At 39.6% G+C, this 20,205-nt stretch overlaps 1 protein-coding gene across 1 annotated transcript in view; it reads left to right on the plus strand.

The window, feature by feature from the left end:
• Window positions 1-20,205, plus strand: part of GRIN3A (glutamate ionotropic receptor NMDA type subunit 3A) — a 228,974-nt gene that overhangs the window by 202,919 nt on the left and 5,850 nt on the right. The window contains exons 7-8 of the mRNA XM_036738761.1: window positions 4,926-5,090; window positions 7,134-7,207. Of these exons, the coding sequence (XP_036594656.1) occupies window positions 4,926-5,090; window positions 7,134-7,207 (239 nt within the window). The remainder of the gene's footprint in view (window positions 1-4,925; window positions 5,091-7,133; window positions 7,208-20,205) is intronic.

The raw sequence follows: 20,205 nt of genomic DNA on the forward strand, positions 1-20,205 counted from the left end.
TGCTTTAACTAGAAATTTTTGAATGTGGAGTGGCACAAACCAGACTCAGGGAAGGAAGCAGGTGGGAGGAAACACATCTTGAGGTCAATTTCTTAACCTATGCTATGGCCATTAGTTGGTATGTAAACATCTCATTTCATTCTAATGCCAAACCCTGAATTACCAAACAGGCTCGATTCAGACTTGACCTACAACAGATAGGTTACAATATGGTACAGCCTGCATTATACTACTGCAGCTCTATCATAAATCATAATATAATGAGCTCCCAGTAGGCTATGATTATTTTCATTGTGCATGGTATAATAGAAAGAACACTGGACTTGGAACTCTATACTCTAATCTACACACATAAATAACCACCAAGTTGAATTATCGCTCACAATACATTGCTTACAAAATCATCAAGCATTCTATAGAGAACATTATTAAATGGGACAACTCTAAATCTGCTTTTCTACTCACTTTTCTGTTTTTAATTGTATTTCATTTTTATTACTACCTTTGTTTTTTTATATCACATTCATTTCCTAATAGATTGCTTCTCTTTCCCCCATGCAATAAACCATCCCTTGTAATAAAGATTTTAAGAGAAAGGGCAGGGGGTGAGGAAGTAGTTCGGGAGAACTATCCAACATCAACCATGTCTGACAATATTCCACACTCACATTCCACATCCTCTGCAATGAAAAGAAGCAAGTACATTTTCTCAAGTCTTCCCCAGGGCCAAGCTTGGTCATTATAATTACATATTATTCAATTTGAATTTGCTGTTCTTTCCATTCACATGTATTGCAGTAGTATATTCTTTCCCTGGTTCTGCTTACTTCAAACATTAGTTCATCTAAGTCTCCCCATGCTTCTCTGAATTCTTCATGTTCATTATTTCTTTCGGTGGAGGAATATTTTTCACATACCATGATGTTTTAAGCACTCCCCAATGAATAAACATCTACTTCTTTTCTAATTCTTTTTTTGCTACACCAAAAGTGCTGTATTGAGTGTATAAAATGGCGAGAACTATTAAGCTTTTGGGGGGTCCCTTCACTGCTAGGAAAAGAAGTTGAAGAGAATTTAAGAGAGTTTGAATGTCAAGTCTGTTAACTACTTCCAGTGGGACCTTGAATCATATCACCTCTCTGGGCATTACTTTCCTCTTCTGTAAAAGAAGGGGGTTATACCCATAAGCATCTACAGATATACGCCTGGCACATCATGGTGAGTGAGAATTACCAATCATTCTTTCCCTTGGCAGAGCAGGTAGATGGCACAGTAGGTAGAGTACCAGGCCCAGAGTCAGGAAGACCTGAGTTCAAATCTTGTTTCAGACACCTACTAGCTGTGTGACCCTGGACAAGTCACTTAACCCTGTTTGCCTCAGTTTCCTCATCTGTAAAATGAACTGGAGAGGGGGCAGCTAGGTGGCTAAGTGAGTAGAGCACCAGCCCTGGAGTCAGGAGGACCTGAGTTCAAACTCAGCCTCAGGCACTTGACACACACTAACTAGCTGTGTGACCCTGGGCAAGTCACTTAACCCCAATTGCCCTGCCAAAAAGCAAAAAAAAAAAAAAATGAACTGGAGAAGGAAATTGCAAACCACTCTAATGCTCTTGCCATGAAAACCCCAGATGGAATCATGAGCAGTTGGACACAATTGAACCACAACTTTCCCTTCCCCCACTGAGGAAGGACCAAATGATGATATCTGCCCATGGTACATCTATGCCCTATGCATGCCTATGGTTATTCCAGATAATCTGTAAGGTTACATTTAACTCTAGCTCCAATGAGAATAGGCTTTATATAATAGATCACAGGAAGCCATTACACTTTATGCTTTGAGCAGAAGAGTGGCATCATCAGAGCTATGTAATAGGGAGGTTAAGAAATATGTGAGGAGTGGGGGAAAGTGGGGAAGAATCTATGGGTTTGAGGTACGATGGGGAGGAATGAGTACAATGTTCTACAGACGACATACACAGCTCAGGGTGTAAAAGATATCCATGAAGGGCAATTCAATATCTTCTCAGCACCCCATGTTCTGCTACCCCATTATACCAATCTATTCTCCTTTCTCCAATGTCCAGCTCCTTTGAACTTCAGAACAAGGCTGCTTATTTATTCGTAATAATAATAATAGCTAGAATTTATACCACACTTTAAGTTTACAAAGTACTTTATAAGTATTTCATCTCATCCTCACATCAGCCCTGGAAGGTAAGTTCTATTTTTAATCCCCATTTTACATAAGAAGAAACTGAGGCACAGAGGTTAAGTAACTTCCAGGGTTCCATAGCTAATAAATGTCTGAGTCTGGATTTGAACTCAAATCTTTCTGACTCCTAGATAGTCAGGTGGTGCAACAGATAGAGCTCTGGTCTCTTGGGAAGACGAGTTCAAATCTGGCCTCAGACATTTACTAGCTATGTGATCCTGGGCAAGTCACTTAACCCCATTTGCATTGCTTTCCTCATCTGTAAAATGAGCTAGAGAAGGAAATAGCAAACCACTCTAGTACCTTTGCAAAAAAAAAAAAATAGGATCATAAAGGGTAGGACACAACTGAAATGACTGAAAAGCTTCCTGACTCCTGCTCACAGTTTGCACTTTGTATTTCCCCACCATTTAGATCCTCTGAACGCTCGATAATCACCCAGGGTATTCCTGTATCCCTAACCTCCAATCCCAACACTCCCATAGACCAAGGTGAGACACAACATTTGCCTCTCTATAATCGATCCCCTTTGAGATAGGATCAAACCAGACCTAAAGATACCTCTTGCCGGATTTCATATTCCAAGCCTCTGTTCTACCAGCCAAGAAACTGTGAAGAGGCAGAACTGATAGTTTTCAGGAGATGAGTCAAAAATGAATTCAGAGCTTCAAGTTTAATGGGACCGGGTTGGTGATAAGGCCAATAACAGGAATATGGAAATCGAGAGGAGCATCAGAAGCAGGAATATGAAGGTCAGGTGGATGAGGAGATGGAGCGGGAATAGTAATATCTAGTGAAATGCAGGAGAGGCAATGAAAGAGCTGGGCCAATGGAAGGGGAAACTGAGAGGCATAACATTTGTAATGAAAATCACTCTGAACTTAGAGTCAGTAGCTCTGAGTTGGCCTCCAAACCTCCGTTACTTGCTAGATATATGTCTTAGAGTAAGTCACTATATCATCTTTCTGAACCCATTCACTCATCTGTAAAATGGGAACGATAAACCTTACCTCAACTGTTGTTTCACAAATCAAATGAGACAATGTAGGCAACAGCACTTTTGAATTGTAAATCCACATACAAATCTGTTTGTTATCAAATATCATTCTCTTTCAATTACACTGCCACTGATTCCATCCCCAAGTTGATGAATGAGAGTCGAGAGGGTGACATCGAAGTGAGGGGATTAATGTATCTACATGCCTGTTACATGCTCAAAGGTGCATTTCCACACCCCTCCCAACCCGACAAGTTAGCCAAAAGAAATCTGTGAATGGTCAGTAGCTTGAGGGTTCTCCTGTCTAGCCATTTGTAATCTTGGATGAATTAGAGACCATTAGAGATGGCTTCTGAGGCCGTCTTCCCATGGAGATGCCTTTTCTAGCTCCTCTAAACAAAGAGAAAAGTCAAGCTCAGGAAATTTAAATTCCATTGGATTCTTTTGGCTGAAAGGTGGAATGCAGAAGCAAAAGGTCATCATCATTATCATTAAATGGTAAATTAATCAACGAGCATTTCTTAAGTACCTACAAAGTGTCAAGCATTGTGCTAGATGCTAGCATTTCAAAGACAAAAATGAAAGTTTCTTCCCTCAGGGAAGCATTGCCTTTCGTGGTAATATTGTACATATAAACTATAATGACAGCTGAGGCCCCAAAAATTTTAGAATCACATCTTAGACCTGATAACTGAAGAAGCAGTGTCCTCATCTTACCTTGGAAGAGGAAGCTGAGGGAGAGAGAGACACTCTCCTAGATTTACACAATGAAAGAACTTCTCTGAGGCTGGAGACATCACAGAATCTAAGATTCTCAAAGGTAGAAAGGACCTCAGAGGTCATATATTCCAGTTCCTCCTCAAAGCATTAGTCCTGTCTACAACATCCCTGAAAAGGGAGCAGCCAGCCTCAGATTAAATACTCACCACCCACCAAAGCAGTCTAGCACATTTGGCAACAGCTCAAATTGACCTCAGAGGCCATCTGGTCTGCTCCACGCCTAAACAAAAATCCCTGTATAATATATTGATAAACAGTGGTCATCCAAACTTTGCTCAAAGGCCTTCAAGGAACAGGACTTCATGGAGCAAATAGAGAGCCAGGAAGTGGCTCAAATAACCCCAACAAAGTGGTTACTACTCTCTCTGGAGTCATTCTTCCCTTGACCATGTCCTCATTGTCTAAAACAGATGGAGAATTTCAAGAGACTCATGATAACAGACAACAGAGCACAGAGAGGTTCTCAGACCTCAGAGGCAACTCCTTTAGACTCACAGAAACTTAGAGAAGGATTCTTCTCTCTAGCATTTGTGACAATCATGAGTTAATGACAAAAAACAAACTTGAATCATTTCCTAATCCTAAGCCTGAACCAGAAGAATCAAAGAATCATCTTTATAATAGGCATATCAGTGTTTTGGTACTGCTTGATAGATTAAATTTTATGTTGCCTCCTAGGTCATAAGCTCCTTGAGGTCAGGGGACTTTGTTTTATTTTCATTTGTCTCCACACTATGTCTAGCTCTGGCACAATGCATTGCATCTAACAAATATTTAAAGAATGAATGAATTTGTTATTTAATCATACACAAGTATTATACCTCTGACTTTTTTTTAGAATAAAGGTCATAGCTGTGTGTATACTAAAATGGACCAAATCCTTTTGTCATTCTTTGCAAATGGCTTTCCTCTTCTTTTTCTTTGCTCATTTAGACTTTACAAATGGGTATTAAGCACTTTTCCGGACTCTTTGTGATGTTGTGCATTGGCATCGGTTTATCTATCTTAACTACCATTGGAGAGCACATAGTATACAGGCTGATCCTACCGCGAATCAAAAAGAAATCCAAGCTGAAATACTGGCTTCACACCAGTCAGGTGAGTGCCATGGAAGGTCCAAAGGACTATGATCCAAATTCCAACCATACCAGGTTGTCAAGCATACAGTAAATAAGACCATATCTTGAGAGTTATGTTCTAATAAATGCCACATTTGGGGAAGGAGTCCCTCCTGAGGAGAACTATGACAGTGAGGGACCTTGAGACCATGCCCTATAGGGTTCAGGTGAAGAAAGTGGGGATATTTAGCTTACAGACAAGAAAACTTGGAGGGAGTCTTATGTTAACTGTATAAGTATTTGAAGGGCTATCATGTGGGAGAAATTTATTCTGTTAGGCCTCAGAAGATAGAACTAGGAAAAAATGGGTGAAATTTACAGGGACAATGATTTCAGTTCAATATAAGAAATAATTCCATAATAATTAAGAGATGTTTAAAAATGGAAAGTGCTAGTTTGGGAGATAGTGAAACTGGTGGGTTCCTAACAGAGACTGGATGACCACTTATCCGTGATCATAGAATTTTGTGCTCTGAGGAACCTTAGAAATCTTTTAGTCCAACATTCTAGCTTTACAGGTGGGAAACAGGCCCAGAGGTGAGAATGGTGGCTTTTTCATCATACAGACAGTAAGTGTCAGGCTCAGGACTTAAACCTAGCTTTAATGTGAGCTCATTTTTCAGATATGGGTTGGGCTCATCTCTAAGGTCCCTTCCAATTCAGATTCTATTAATTTATTATTCTATGAAATACAGGATTAGCCAGCTGTGTGGAGAATTAGAGCCATGTAGACAGTCATATAGGAAACTACAGCTCTTTTTTCCTCTAAAATAGTTCTTCTTAACCTCACTTGTGTCATGGACCCCTTCCCAGAATAATACTTTTAAATAATTGAAGCAAATTCTAAATTTCAGTTAGAAGTTAGAAAAATCAAGATGTGAATTTTTTTCCCATCCAAGTTCATGGAACCCCTTGAAATCTATCCATGGACGCTTTAGAAATCTGTAGACCTCCTCATATTAATAACTTCTATTTTAAAATGACTTTCCCATCAAATTAAACTCCTTGAAAACAGGACAATTTCCTATCATACTTCTATATCTCTTGCAAAGCCTAGGGCAATGCTAAGCACTGCTTTGTGCTTAGATTTCATGGATCAGCTTACTTGAATAAATCAAGTCAAGCCAGGACTGAGACTTACATATATCCTATTTTTGTCTCCTACTGGTCTTACACAGTCTTTCCTAATGGGAGCATTTTAAAGTCTTTCACTTCTGTACAACTACTCCCATAGAAGAGATAGCTTGAGAAAGCATCCTATTTCTTTGTTCTATGATAAGAGACACATTTAAGTGAGCTCTAACACCCATAAGTCTTGGCTATTTGTACCTCCAGGACATTCCTTAAAGTCAGTAATACCACTGGCCATCCCATCCACATACCATGCCATCACTGCCAGTGTGGAGTGAATGCTAAATCTGGAGTCAATTCAAACCCTGGCGCTGACATTTAGGACCTATGTGACCATGGGCAAATTATTTCATTTTTTTTCTGTGCCTCATTATCTTTAATCTAGAAAATAAGAGGGCTGGACTAGGTGACCACTACTTTCCAGATCTAAACCTATGATCTTTTAATTCTTTTATTCATCCCCTTAGCATAACTGAACAGCTCATATTATGAGGACATTTGGATTCTATCTAAGAGGTTCTCCTACTGGCTTCTCATTAAGATAAGGATAAAAAAAATCAGAATTTTCCATATAGACTTATTTGGGCTGACCTTTTCACACCCAGAATAATTACTAAATATTCAGTCATATGGCTTCATTCCAGAGATTGGATGACAACTTAGAGATTTCTTGTACTATTTAAAAGTAACTGAACTAAGAGCTGGATGGGAAAGGAGCCTACTCCCAGCCTCCCCTGGTGTTGGAAAGAAGCCACCATTCTCTTGAACTGACTCAATATCCTCTGTTCTCTTAAGCAGATGCTTACCCAGGGCTTTTTGCCTAATTGACACATGTGACTTTGTGGAGGACGAGTTTCTAATCATTTTTCTTCATGTCTTCTCTTTGTTCTAGAGGTTACATAGAGCTCTAAATACCTCGTTTGTTGAGGAAAAGCAGCAGCTCAAGACAAAACAAGTGGAAAAAAGGTAAAAAAAAAAAGCAGATTAACGGTATAGATTCATTGTTGATTGATTTTCAGAAGGGAAAATCAGAGCAATGGTTGGAAGGGGGTTTTATAATAAAATCGGTTACATGGCAGTCAGGGACAGATACAGATGTAGAAGAAGGTAGAGATATAACATACCTGCATATGTACCATAGTGGAAAGAGAAATGGCCTTGTAGTTGCAGCATCTAAGTTCAATCATAAATTCTAATACTTATTACGTGCGTGATCTTGAGCAAATCCCTTTCTTTCTCTATCCTGTCCTCAGTTTCCTTTTTTGTGAAATGAGAATGTTGGACTAGATGTTCTAGTTCTAAATCCTATCATCATATGAGCCCTTCAATCTCTTATGTATGAATGAAGTTCCTCTATCCTGTCTCCAGCCTCTAGTTCCAATTTTCAACTTTAGCAAAAAAGAAAATAAATTTATTTTAAAATATTTAATACACCAAAATATTTTATTTTAAAAAATAATCACAATTGTAGAGAATTCAGTGGTTTTGTAAGCAAAGGTAACCAATCAAAGCTTCAATAGACAGCCCTTGTAAAGGATTCCTTCATTGATTTGCATGGCCATCTAGCTCCTTTGAAGTTTTGCTAAATATAGTCTCCAGGATGATCTTAGGCACCAGTACAAATAACCCAAACTGTATGATAGGAGTTAAAGGAAACTTAGGACCATATCTCGGATAAGAGTTTAGAATTCAGATTGAGAGACTGATAGGCAGAAAAGGGAAAAGAATTTAAATAAGTGACTTTATCTTTCATTTTATTTCTTCAATAAACAAAAACTCATTTTCTGTCTCATCTTCCCCTTTCTCCCACTCAAAAAAAGAAAACTAAAGCCCTTGTAACAAACATGCATAGTCAAGCAAAACAAATTGCCACATTGGCTGTATCCAAAAATATATATCTTGTAACCTGTACCTGAGCCTATCTTTCTCTCCATCAGGAGGTCAGTAGCATGCTTCATCATCAATCTTCTGGAATAGTGTTGAGTTATTGTGTTGATCAGAGTTCGTAAGTCTTTCAAAATTTTTGGATAGACAGAGCGGTGGGATTCAAATAAATTAAAAACTGGTTCTCCACGGAACCCAGCCGAGACACCACTGCCACCGCTGACATGGCGCAGGCGCTGCCGCTGCTGCTGACTTGGCGGGCACAGGCCCTGCCCCCACTAACAACTGGTTCACTGAACTCAACCTAAAATTAGGTACTGGTTCTACCCAACCAGTGCAAACCGGCTGAATCCCACCACTAGATGGATGTAATCTTAGCAAGAGATTATTCTTCAAGGTTTGCAAAGAACATTCTTCATAAGAACTCGATGATCTAGGAATAATGTCTGTCTTATTAGCATCATTTTACAGATGGGGAAACTGAGGCTCGGGGAGGTAAAATAATTCCCCAAAGAAACACAATTATTAACCGATAGAGATGAGACTCAAATCTACATTCCCTAACTCCAAGACTTTCTGTTTTATTCCATGAAGCATAACAGCTGTTTCTCCCTTCCTTCTTTCCCTGGCTCTCACGTACATTGACATTTTGGCCGAAGGGATAGGAGGAAGGAGGGGAGAGTAAGTCAATTTCTCCTCATTCCCTCTTCACCTCATCTTCTGACTTACTGTGGCAAGAGTGCTAGGGTAGAGAGCCAGTGAGTAAGTAACAAATCCCTTAAATTACTCATAGTAATAGATCCTAATAACAAAATTAAGCCTTCAAACTACTCTAGGTAATTAAAGCTCCCCATATTTTTCAAAATATATTTTATTGACACTTTTAACTTTTATATCAAATATATTTCTAAGCTGAGTCAGTATAATTCTGCAGCATTCAGTTTTCAACTGTTTTGTGGCTATTCTTTCCATTCATCTGGGTTGCATCTTTAATGAATAAAATTAATTTGGGGGAAGGCTTGCCCTTGTGGTTCAGTCATTTTCGGTCATGTCTGACTCTTTGGGACCCCATTTGGGATTTTCTTGACAAAGATACTGAAGTGTTTGCCATTTCCTTCTCCAACTCATTTTACAAATAGAGAAACTGAGGGAAACAGTTTAGTGACTTACCCAGGGTCACATAGCTCATAAGTGTCTGAGGCCAGATCTGAACTTGGGAAGATGAGTCTTCCTGACTGCGGGCCTGGCACTCTATCCACTGTGCCACCTAGCTGCCCCAAGATTTGCCCTAAAATTCTTATTTCAGGCGGAAGCCCTTTTGTTCAGAAGCAAAGAGGACACATACAATAGTTCATTTCTGCTTTCCTCTTAAGAGTCAATGGGGATTCCCTAAGACAGCCAGAGTCTGAGCAGAGTGGACAGAGAGCCCCAGGAGTTGCTGCCAGCTTTCTTTACACTTAATTTATACTTGAATAATGCACCAGGTCTCAGAATGCAACCACACAAGCATGAGATGGGAGAGATCTGCTTAAGGGCAGCTAAAGTGAAAAAGACTCAGGGATGTTAATTGACTATAAGCTTGAGGGAATCAACAAAGTGATATCATTGTCAAAAAAAAAGTGATGTCAAGCTCCAATAAGAAAGGCTTACTCTATACTGGTCAGAAGGAGGAAGTCAAGTCAATGAGCATTTATTAGGCACTTACTATGTGCCATGCACTGTGCTAAGTGCCGAGGATTTTTTAAAGCATCTATTCAGAAAGGAAGACGATAATGCCAATGTACCCTGCCTTGTCTGGATTATTATATTTAGTTCTGGATGCCATATGTTAGGAAAGATGTTGAGAAAGCGGAACATATTTGGGGGATGGTGACTATGTTAAATGAGGAATGATTGAGGGAATTCTGGGGACCTCCCAGAAGACAATATATAGAGAAAACTTCATTTATTTTGAAGGCTTGTCATCTAGAAGTGAAATTAGACTTGTGCTCTGTGGTCCCAGATAGCAGAATGAAAATAGGAAGGCAGATATCAACTCACTGTAACTGAGGTACCAAGAATATCCTGAGAAAAGTGAGTCAAGAAATCTGAGGTTGAGGTCACAGGATTTAGAGCAGGAAGAAATAAATATTGGAGGTTATCTAGTCCCCGTTTCTTCATTTTGCAATGAGGAACATGAAGCCCAGAGAGGTTAAGAAACTTTCCCTAATGTCACACAGGGAGTAAGCCAGAGTTCTGACACAAGCCCTTTGACTCCAAATCCCAGGCTTTATCACTTCACTACACTAAAACCAAAAAAAAAACAGAAAACCGCACCATTGACACTGTCTGCACAAACTGTGAATGAGCCTCTTTCTCTCTCCAATATCTGTAAAGTGATGAAAGTCATATTGCTTGTCTTCCTTTGGGGTCATTTTGAGGGGAGCATTGTAAACCTTAAAGCTCCATGTTTTAATTGTGTGGTTATTATTGTAAGGAAGAACTTTCTAACAAGAGTGGTCCAAAAACAGAATGCATTGCCTTGTTAGACAGTAAAGCCACAGTTAGTGGCAGTGTTTCAGCAGAGGCTGGATGGTTCCTTCATTGAATGTGACTGTAGTAAAAAGGATTCCTTCATGGGGTGATTAGACTAATCAATAGTGTCACATAGAAACAGGAGTCACTAAACCATACATAAGAATCTCTACAGGCTTCATATAACTTAGAAAACCACCTATTATCAACATTATCTATGTTTTATTGTATTTTTATTTATTTTGTCAAATATTTCCCAATTACATTTTCTATCTGGTTTGGGCTGCTCTTGGAACTATCGTGTGGCCCTTGTGCCTGTGTTCAACACCTTTGGACTAAATGATCTCTAAGGTCCTGCCAACCTAAGCTTATCGATTCTGTAACATGTTATACGCCTAGTAAATGGAAAAGCCAGGAGAAGAACTCAAGTATAAAAGCTAGCATTATGGACTTAGAATTTTAAGGAAGACTTAGTCCAGACCCCTCATTTTCCAGATGAGGCTATGGCAGGCCTGGAGCAGCTGAATGACTTGCTGAAGGTTCGATATGGAGTCAGTAGTATAATATAGCCTGTATTTGAACCTACACACACACAAACATACCATACATACATACATATGTGTATGCATGTATAGGTATTGTTACATTGTGTGTTTCTCTACATGTGTGTATATGTACCCATGTGTACAGACATATAAGTATATTCATATAAATGCTGCACATGTATATTTTGTTTATGTTTATATATGTTTGTATACATGTGTAGATGTGGAGAGAGGTTGATATTGATAGCTAGATGTCTATATTTCAATATAATTCCTTTCTTTTGTAATCCTATTAGTTTATTTTATGCGTTTAAAACATTTTTCTGAGAATGTGTCTATAGGCTTCAATAGACTGCCAAGGGGTCCATGACACATACAAAAATATTAACAACCCTTGTACTCAGGGTATAAGTTGGTATAAGTTTAAATTCTATGGCTCCACGTGAAATTTTCAAATAAATTAGTCCATCTGTCCTGGCATTCCCCTCCCACAAATTATCTCCCTGTGACCTACAAAGGCCTCCCTGTCCTTCCCCTTCATTAAATTCCAAACAGAGCAATTCCAAGACTTCAAAAACTCCCTTTTCTTGCTGCCCCCACTCTCCTCCCTCCTGAATCATCTTCTCTACCTACCAGATGCTCCAGAGCTTTGAGGCAGCCAGAGCAAATTATAGAACCAGTCTGTCTTCTGCCTAGAAAAGAATTCATGGAGACAGGATACCCAGGGAATATTTAGGTGAGAGCTTTGGAGACCATTGCCCGGGCTCTAAAGAACACTGCAATTTGGGATATTGAAATGTATTTTAGGGAGCCATCCTTTCTTCCCCTCCGTTCCAAGTTTTAGGCAATAATAGGGTGGGGAAAGGGTGACTCTCTGTGAAGGTGATATAGTGAAGGTGGTCTTAGGCAAGCAGTTGGTTGTTAATTTGTTGTCCTTTGTTCTCAAAGAGGACCAAAATGACATCACTATGTTGGGATCGAGGTACATTGTGTTTGACCGTGCCTGATCAGACCATTACAAGCTCAGATGGCTCGACCATAGATCGGGCACAAAGAGTCAGCATGAACATTGGTGGTGGAGATGTCTCTAAATTCACACATCTCACCTTTCTTTTAGGCTACTGAAATTCTACTTTGCTCATACAGCATAGGGCCTTCTTTAATGGGATATGCCACGCTGGGCAGTCTTGTGCCAGTGTCTCCCATGTCACGTAATCAATTCCAAAGTTCTTCAGAGAGACTTTGGGCAAGTTCCAACCTCTCTGAACTTGTTTCCTCTTCTCTAAATTGTTGGTAATAATATCTCTTCAATCATCAAGCAACAAAAATTTATAAAGATGCCTACTATGTGCCAGTCACTGTGAACTTGAGCGCTAGAGATACAAATACAAGAATCAAACCATCTCTGCCCTTAGGAAGCTTATGTTCTACTATAGGGATACAAATACAAAAGCAAATTAAGCAAATACAAAAACATATTAAAAATTAAAATACGATTATGGATGTGAGAAGGGCACAATCAAGAGAGACCTCTTGAAGGAGACAGCAACTGAGCCAAACCTTATCAAAGCTGTTAGGGATCCTGAGAGGTGAATGTGAGGAAAGAGAACATTCCAGACACAGGGGACAATGCATTTGCAGAAGCAGGAGGGTAGGAAATCAAATGTCCAATAGGAAACAGCAAATAGGCCAGTTTGGCTGGGTATAGAGTACTTGAGTGGGGAGTAACCAGTCTAAAGAGAAAGGCTGAATTCAGTCAGATTGTGAAGGGCTTAAAATGCCAACAGGAGGTTTAAGTATTGATCCTAGGGATGATAGGGAGCCACTCCTTTTCTTGATGCTTATAGCAAGGAAGTAATGAGTGTCATAAGATACATGAAATTAATTTTGTAAACTTGAAAGTTTTATATAAATGGCTATTATTGTCTTCCACTGGGGAAGAAGAAGGGAGGAATTATTATTTCTCCAGAGTTATTTTCAAGTTGTCTGTCAACTTTTTCATATGAAAATTCTTGAATTGGAAAAGACCTTCAAAATCTTCTAGTCTAATTCTCCACCTAAAAGATCCTTCTGGACATCTAAAATGATGTCATGTTCATGCCTGAATGAATGAATGAAAGCATTAACTATTTACTGTGTGAAACTATTATTAACTATCTACTGGTGATACAAATAGAAAAGCAATACAATTAATTCATAGACAGGAAGGTGGCACAGTGGATAGTGCTAGACTTGGAGTCGGGAAGACCTGAGTGCAAATCTTACCCCAGGCATTTAGTAATTTTGTGACCTTGGGCAAGTCATGCAACATCTGTCTGCCTTGACCTCTTCATCTATAAAACAGGGACAATAATAGCACCGCCCTCCCAGAGTTGTTGTGAGGATGAAATGAGATAATGTTCATAAAGCACTTTACAAACCTTAAAGCACTATGTATATGCTAGCTATTAATAATAATAATAATAATAATATAATCCCTACTCTCAAGGAACTCACGTTCTATTACTTCAGTAGAAATGGTCCTTAGAGCACAGTGGCAAAGCAGACAGTAATACATCTTCTTAAATGTCCTTCCCACTGATAAAATCATCCACTTCTTATATTGAACCATTTGACAGTGCCAAGGACTTTTCTGAGTCTTCAAGGAGGCAAGACCTGAGAAGTATTACCAGATCACATCCTGCTTTCCAGGGTGATGGCTATCAGGGACTATGCTGGAAGCAAGACTTGTGGTCTGGAGGGATCACTGCCATTCCCAGGACTCTTGACCCATCAATGGCCTCTAATGATAGTGAACTTGCTACCTACCGAGGCAGTCCAATCTGTTGTTAGCCAGTTCAAATTGATTCCTCGTGCTGAAATGTAATCTGTCTCCTAACTTTTTTGTTACATTTTAAGTTCTGAACTCTTTCCTTCCCTATCTCCTAGCCCTGAACTACAGAATGACTCCATTTGACACAGATTTATAAATACATATAAAAGCTTACTATGCATACTTTTATTTATGAGTTCTTTCTCTGGAGATGGATAGCATCTTCCTTCACAGGTCCTTTGTAGTGGATTTAAGTATTTATAATACTCAGAATAACTTGGTTGTTCATGATTATTCTTCAAACAATATTGCTGTTACTGTATATAACTTTCTCTTGGTTGTGCTTGTTTCACTTTTCATTATTTCATTCAAGTCTTTCCATGTTTTTTCTAAAATCAACCTGCTTATTGTTTCTTATAACACATTCCATCACAATCACATACCACAACTTCTTCAGCTATTCTCCAATAGATGGGCATCCCTTCAATTTCCAGTTCTTTGCTACCACAAAGAGAGTGGCCATAGAAATTTTAGAACATATACATTCTTTTCCTTTTTCCCTGATGACCTTGGGAAGCACATCTAATAGTGATATTTCTGCATAAAAAGGCATACAAAATTTTATAATTCTTTGGGCATAATTCCAGACTGTTTTTCAAAATGGTTGGATCAGTTCACGGTTCTACCAACAGTGTATTAATGTCCCAATCTTTCCACATCCCCTCCAACATTAGTCATTTTCCCCTTCCATTATTTTAGCCAATCTAATAGGTATGAGATGATATTTCAAAGTTGTTTTAATTAGCATTTCCCTTATCAATAATGATTCAGAGCATTTTTCATATGACTATATATAGTTTTGATTTCTTCATAAAAACGACTGTTCATATCCTTTGACCATTTATCAATTGAGGAATGACTCATATTCTTATAAATTTGACAAAGTTCTCTACATGAGATATGAGACCTTTATCTGAGAAACTGTCTATAAAATTTTCCCAGTTTTCTACTTTCTTTCTAATTTTGGCTACATTGGTTTTATTTGTATAAAACCTTTTTAATTTAATGTAATCGAAATTATCCATTTTACATCTGACAGTGCCCTGTATCTCTGTCTCCTTATAACTTAACTGAAGTTCTCTCTTCTGTGTTCTCTCTTCTTAAGTTCTCTCCCCTCCTCATAGCGAAGTACAGCATTCAAATCCTTCTTCTACATGGAATTCCTACAAAATATCAGAAGACAGACAGATATTATCTTCTTCTTCCTCCACCCCTGCAGCCTCTTTGAAGCATTTCCAGTCTAATTCCAGATCCCAAAGCCTGTTAAAAACTACAAACTTAAGGAAAATTCTTAGCTATGTCTCAGTCTTTGTACTAGATCCTATACTTCAACCTCTTCAGCATTTATCACTTCTGCCTAAAAGGATGATTGGGAAGAAAAGGGTTCAAAGTGCTTAGGAGTTACCTTGTCAACAAATTGATAGCAAAGGTCTTTATTTTCCAGACCATAGAGTCTGCTCTTCAAGGCCAGTAAAACTTTTCATGGAAGAGCTTCTCAAAATCAAGAGGTTCATCTTCTTCAGGCCTCTCCTCTGTTTCATCAGTTCCACTAAAGTGAATTTCCTCTAAAGAGGAAATGTGCCCTTTGGAGCCATATGTAGTGAACGAGGGAGTTCTCATTTCTTATTTTTAACCCACTGAGAAATAGTGTGGGGCCATGGAATGAGCACTGGAGCCAGGAGACCCAGGTCTGCCACATATGGTCATGTGACAGGGGTTAGGGACTTGTTGTTGAGACTCAGTTTCCTAACCTGACCTCCCTCAACCTGGTGGTTTTAGGAAAGGGTTTGGCAAACTATAAAGCACTATGTAAAACCAGTGTGTTTGGTTTGAGTCTGCCATTATATTTCCTAAACATTTATGAAGATGGAAACTTCTATAAAAGACGACTCAGGTGAGCAGCAGAGCAGAGTTAGGAATACAGAACAGCAACAGACACAGACCAGCCTAATGTCCAAATGTTTATAGTTCCCTTGGTCTTGCATTTCCTGCCTAATCTCTAGACTTTTATAATCTATGTGTTTTCCTATATAATCTCTGTCCCTTTACATTCTCTGTCTTTAATAGTCTCCAGACCTATCTGATCTCTGACTTTATATGGTCTCTAGCCAGCCCTCTCTGGTCTAGGGCCCTGTATGGTATCTGACCTTATATGATCCCTAGCTCTATCTGGTCTCTGTCCTTAAATGGTCTCTATCTTGATAAGATCTCTGGCCCTATATAGTGTCTGACTTTATATATGGTCTGTAGATCTGTCTGGTCTCTGGTCCTGTTTGGACTTCATTCATATATATTTTATGGCCCTCTAGTATTTCTAGTATGGTTTCTATTCCTGTATACATCTCTGCCCCTATATCAGCCCAGCTTTGACGTTTTCATGCTGAATAGGCTCTCTGACTTGAGTACAAAGCATAAGCTGGATGGCTGACCTCCAGTACGGCAGCATGGAAAAGGAGTGTTAGATTTAGAGTCAGAGAAACTGGGTTCAAATCACAGTTTTGCTCTTGACTTACCTGTGGACAAAGTTTGGACAGGTCACAAATCCTCTCTGGGCCTCCACATCTGTACAAGTAAAGGAGTTGGACTATCTCTGAGGTCCCTTCCAATGTTTACACGGTTCTTCCATGTAAAACAATCATCAGTTCCTTTAAGTAACTGTGTATTGAATGCTGTGAATTCATACGCTCAAGCACCACAAGGATTCAGACTGAGGATCTGAAAAAATTTCAGTCAATAAGCTTAAGATGAAATTGAATAAACTTCCTCTTCTCCTTCCCTTTTACCTTTTAGGAAGACTGTCATGGGAATGTATGGGTAATTAAGGTGGGCTTTTAGCACTTATTTAATCAAGTGCCCTTGAAGAGTTTGGCCTTTGTTTCTTTGATTAAATTAGAAGTCTTTGATAACCTCCTTGCCTGAAGGGAAAGCCTAGTTAACATGAATTTGATTCACGTATTTATGACGCCGGAAGCTTTTATGCCATGTGGGCTTGAGTCTCAGGTTTGTGATGTGTTTAGGTCACGTGGGTTTAAGTCGCACTTGTGATGCCCTTTGACCCTGAACAAGATATATAAACCCAGAGGTTGGCATTCTCCCTGGGGGCTCTCAGTCACTGGAAGAGTGGTGTGTGACTGGGCAAGCCGTTAAGTTCCTTGGCTTGCAAACCCAGATATTGATGCTTTCCTGGTAACTATGAATTGTCTGTTTATATTGCGTATGTTCGTAATTTGTTTGTATTTGCTCTGAAGTTCAGGTTGCTGGCTTTTCCTCCTGAACTACATGAGTTATATTTGTATGTTGAACTAAAGTAAGATTGTTAACCCCTTAACAAGCAGATCAAAAGAACCTGTGTTAGAAGCTTTCTGTGAGCTGGTTGCTGTTGGTTTTATACAGTCACAATAGCTGCTAGCAAGATTGTTGCTACAGGGACTCTGCCTACAAACACATACATTCTCTTCTCTCCTTCACCTGTGAAAAGATGTAGAGAGGGTATACCTACTCAATACATTGCAAGCTCCTTCAAGGTAGGCACAGAATGACCTGCTCCTTTTGTCCTTCCACCTCATAGTGCCGGATTCTCCTACGTCCTTCCAGGGTTATCCCCTCCAGCAAAAATTTGATTACACTGATCGACAATGAAGTGATTTACTGCCATGGCCCCTAGAAGTGAGTGCCATTTTCCCCTGGGAAGTAACCTGAGTCTGCCAGGGAGCCCCACTGCTACTTTCAGTCTGCCTTCTTTCTTCCTTTCTCCCTTGGCATCTGACAATTACCTGGGTCAGTCTACACAGAAAAGTGGCATGGAATAGTAGGAAAAGCTGTGGCTTTGGAGAGGGCTTGGGTTCAAATCCCTACACTCACTGTCTGCATGACCCTGGGCAAAATCACTTAATTTCTCCAGTCCTGCTTCCTCATCTATAAAATGAGGGGGCTCGGGGACAGCTAGGTGGCGCAGTGAATAGAGCACCAGCCCTGGAGTCAGGAGGACCTGAGTTCAAATCCAGCCTTAAACACTTGACACAAACTAGTTGTGTGACCTTAGGCAAGTCACTTAACTCCAATTGCCTTGCCAAAAACCAAAAAAACCAAAAAAAAAAAAATGAGGGGGTTGGACTAACTGGATTCTGTGGGGGCTCCGATCCAGCTCTGGCTCTGTGATCCTAACTACTATCTTGTCAGATCATAGGAGATGTCAATCAGTGGAAATGTCTCTATCAGTATTGTAGGCAATGAGTTAACACCTAAGGAGGCCTCAGAAGGAGCCAGCTGGGGTCCTGAGGGCTTGGAAAGAGACAGTGCTTTCATGGTAGACTACACCTATGGCTGCCTCCCCCGAGTGTATGTCTTTCAATCCAACAAACATTGAGTGAGTGTTGTTATGTACAAAGCATTATGTCAGGTGCTAAGGATATACAAGTGAGAAGCACAAAAGCCTTTGCCTTCAAGAAGCTTAAAATCTTGTTAAACGTTGAAAAAGAGGTCAAAAATACTTTGGGAAAGACACTAACAGGTTAGAACATGCTTAGAGGAGGATGACTATGTCATGTATGGAATGAATTTCACCTAATGTACCTATTTTGTTACTCCCACCTTACTCTTCTCCAAATCCTATATCCGTGCATACAGGGTATTCCTAAATTCACAAAGAGTGCAATTCTTCTCTGTGAAGATGAGGTAAGGAAGGAGAAGGAAAAACGGATTAACATCAAATAAGAGTGACTAAAACTGCCTTTATGTGGCCAAATATAAGAATTTATATCCTTCATCAAGGCATGTTTGGTCCCATTAATTGGTACTGACACATGCCCTCTGCCATGGGCATTCTCTGAGATAAATATTAACGATAGCTGCCATTTATATAGCACTTTGAGGTTTATGAGGCACTATACTTTATTTCATTTGATCCTCACAGACCCCGTGAGGTGGGTACTAGTTATTTATATCCATTTTACAGATGATCTGCTCATGCCACAGGTGAGATTTGAACCCGGGTATCTCCTGACTCAGGAATCCAGTATCACCATGTCATTTCAGAAATGTCAGCATAGGTGTAGCAAAGGTCACAATCCACACCAGTACTCCCTACTGGGGTTCTACATGTCACTACCTTCAGACCGCTAGACAGTAAAGGTGGGAACACACCAGACACATTCAAGGGTATGTCTAAACAAACATTCATTCAAGAATGAACAACAGAGCTGACTTGGATTTTTTAGTATTCTCTCTCCCCTCCACGTTCTTGTATTCCATTTGCTGCCATGTGACTTTGGGCAAGGCCATGACCTTTCTGGGCTTCAGGTTCCCTAATGGGCTAGTTGAAGCTCTAAGAACCTTTCAAGCTCTACATTTATGATTCTCTGACCTTCTTTCCCTGGGCTGGATCTCCGCTCCCACCATTCCTCTTATTTTTTTAATTTCACCAAACTGAATATATTGTTAACAATAATGTTCAAAGATGTAATCTGACCATTCATACAGTGAGAAACTCTTCTAATGGTGTACAACTGGAAGACTGTATTTCAGAAATAGGATAGTCTGTTACTTTAGAGCCCTAAGGGGTATTCTTAGTGCTCCAAACTTCCCATTAAATTGTAGGTACCTCATTCCAAAGTGACATCCCAGTAGCATTGCTGGGATAAAAGTCAAACCAAGAATGGTAGCAAAACCAGTTTTTCTTTGGCTTTTATTTGCCCTGTGATAATTAGATATTTGCCTTGGGATTTGTTTTCTAAGCCTTAGGCCTGACATAGATTCTTCTCCCTGTAAAAATTTCATCACCTGTGGTGCTTACACATTTTTCTCCCAATTCTGCCCTTTGGATGTGACCTTTCTGGTTCACCAAGCACAAACACTCAGAGCAGAACTACCAGGATGCAAGATAAACCACTCTGGGATGATAGATGAGCAGGGCACACTAGTACCCTGGAATAGAAGGAAGCCAGCTAAAGAAACATGTGTTCTGCTCTATCTAGAGTGATACAAGACATGTCATAGTGTCAGTCTCTTTGTAGGAAGGAAAAGAAGAGCTTTTGGTCCCATTGGGCTCATATATTCATGGCAAGGTGGGTCAGTGGAAAGATTTGGATTTGGAGTCAGAGGGACCTGTACTTGAATCCCGGATCTGATACTTACTTTAAAACCATGTAAAC

This window comes from Trichosurus vulpecula, chromosome 9, assembly GCF_011100635.1.
Source record: "Trichosurus vulpecula isolate mTriVul1 chromosome 9, mTriVul1.pri, whole genome shotgun sequence".
NCBI classification, from domain to species: domain Eukaryota; kingdom Metazoa; phylum Chordata; class Mammalia; order Diprotodontia; family Phalangeridae; genus Trichosurus; species Trichosurus vulpecula.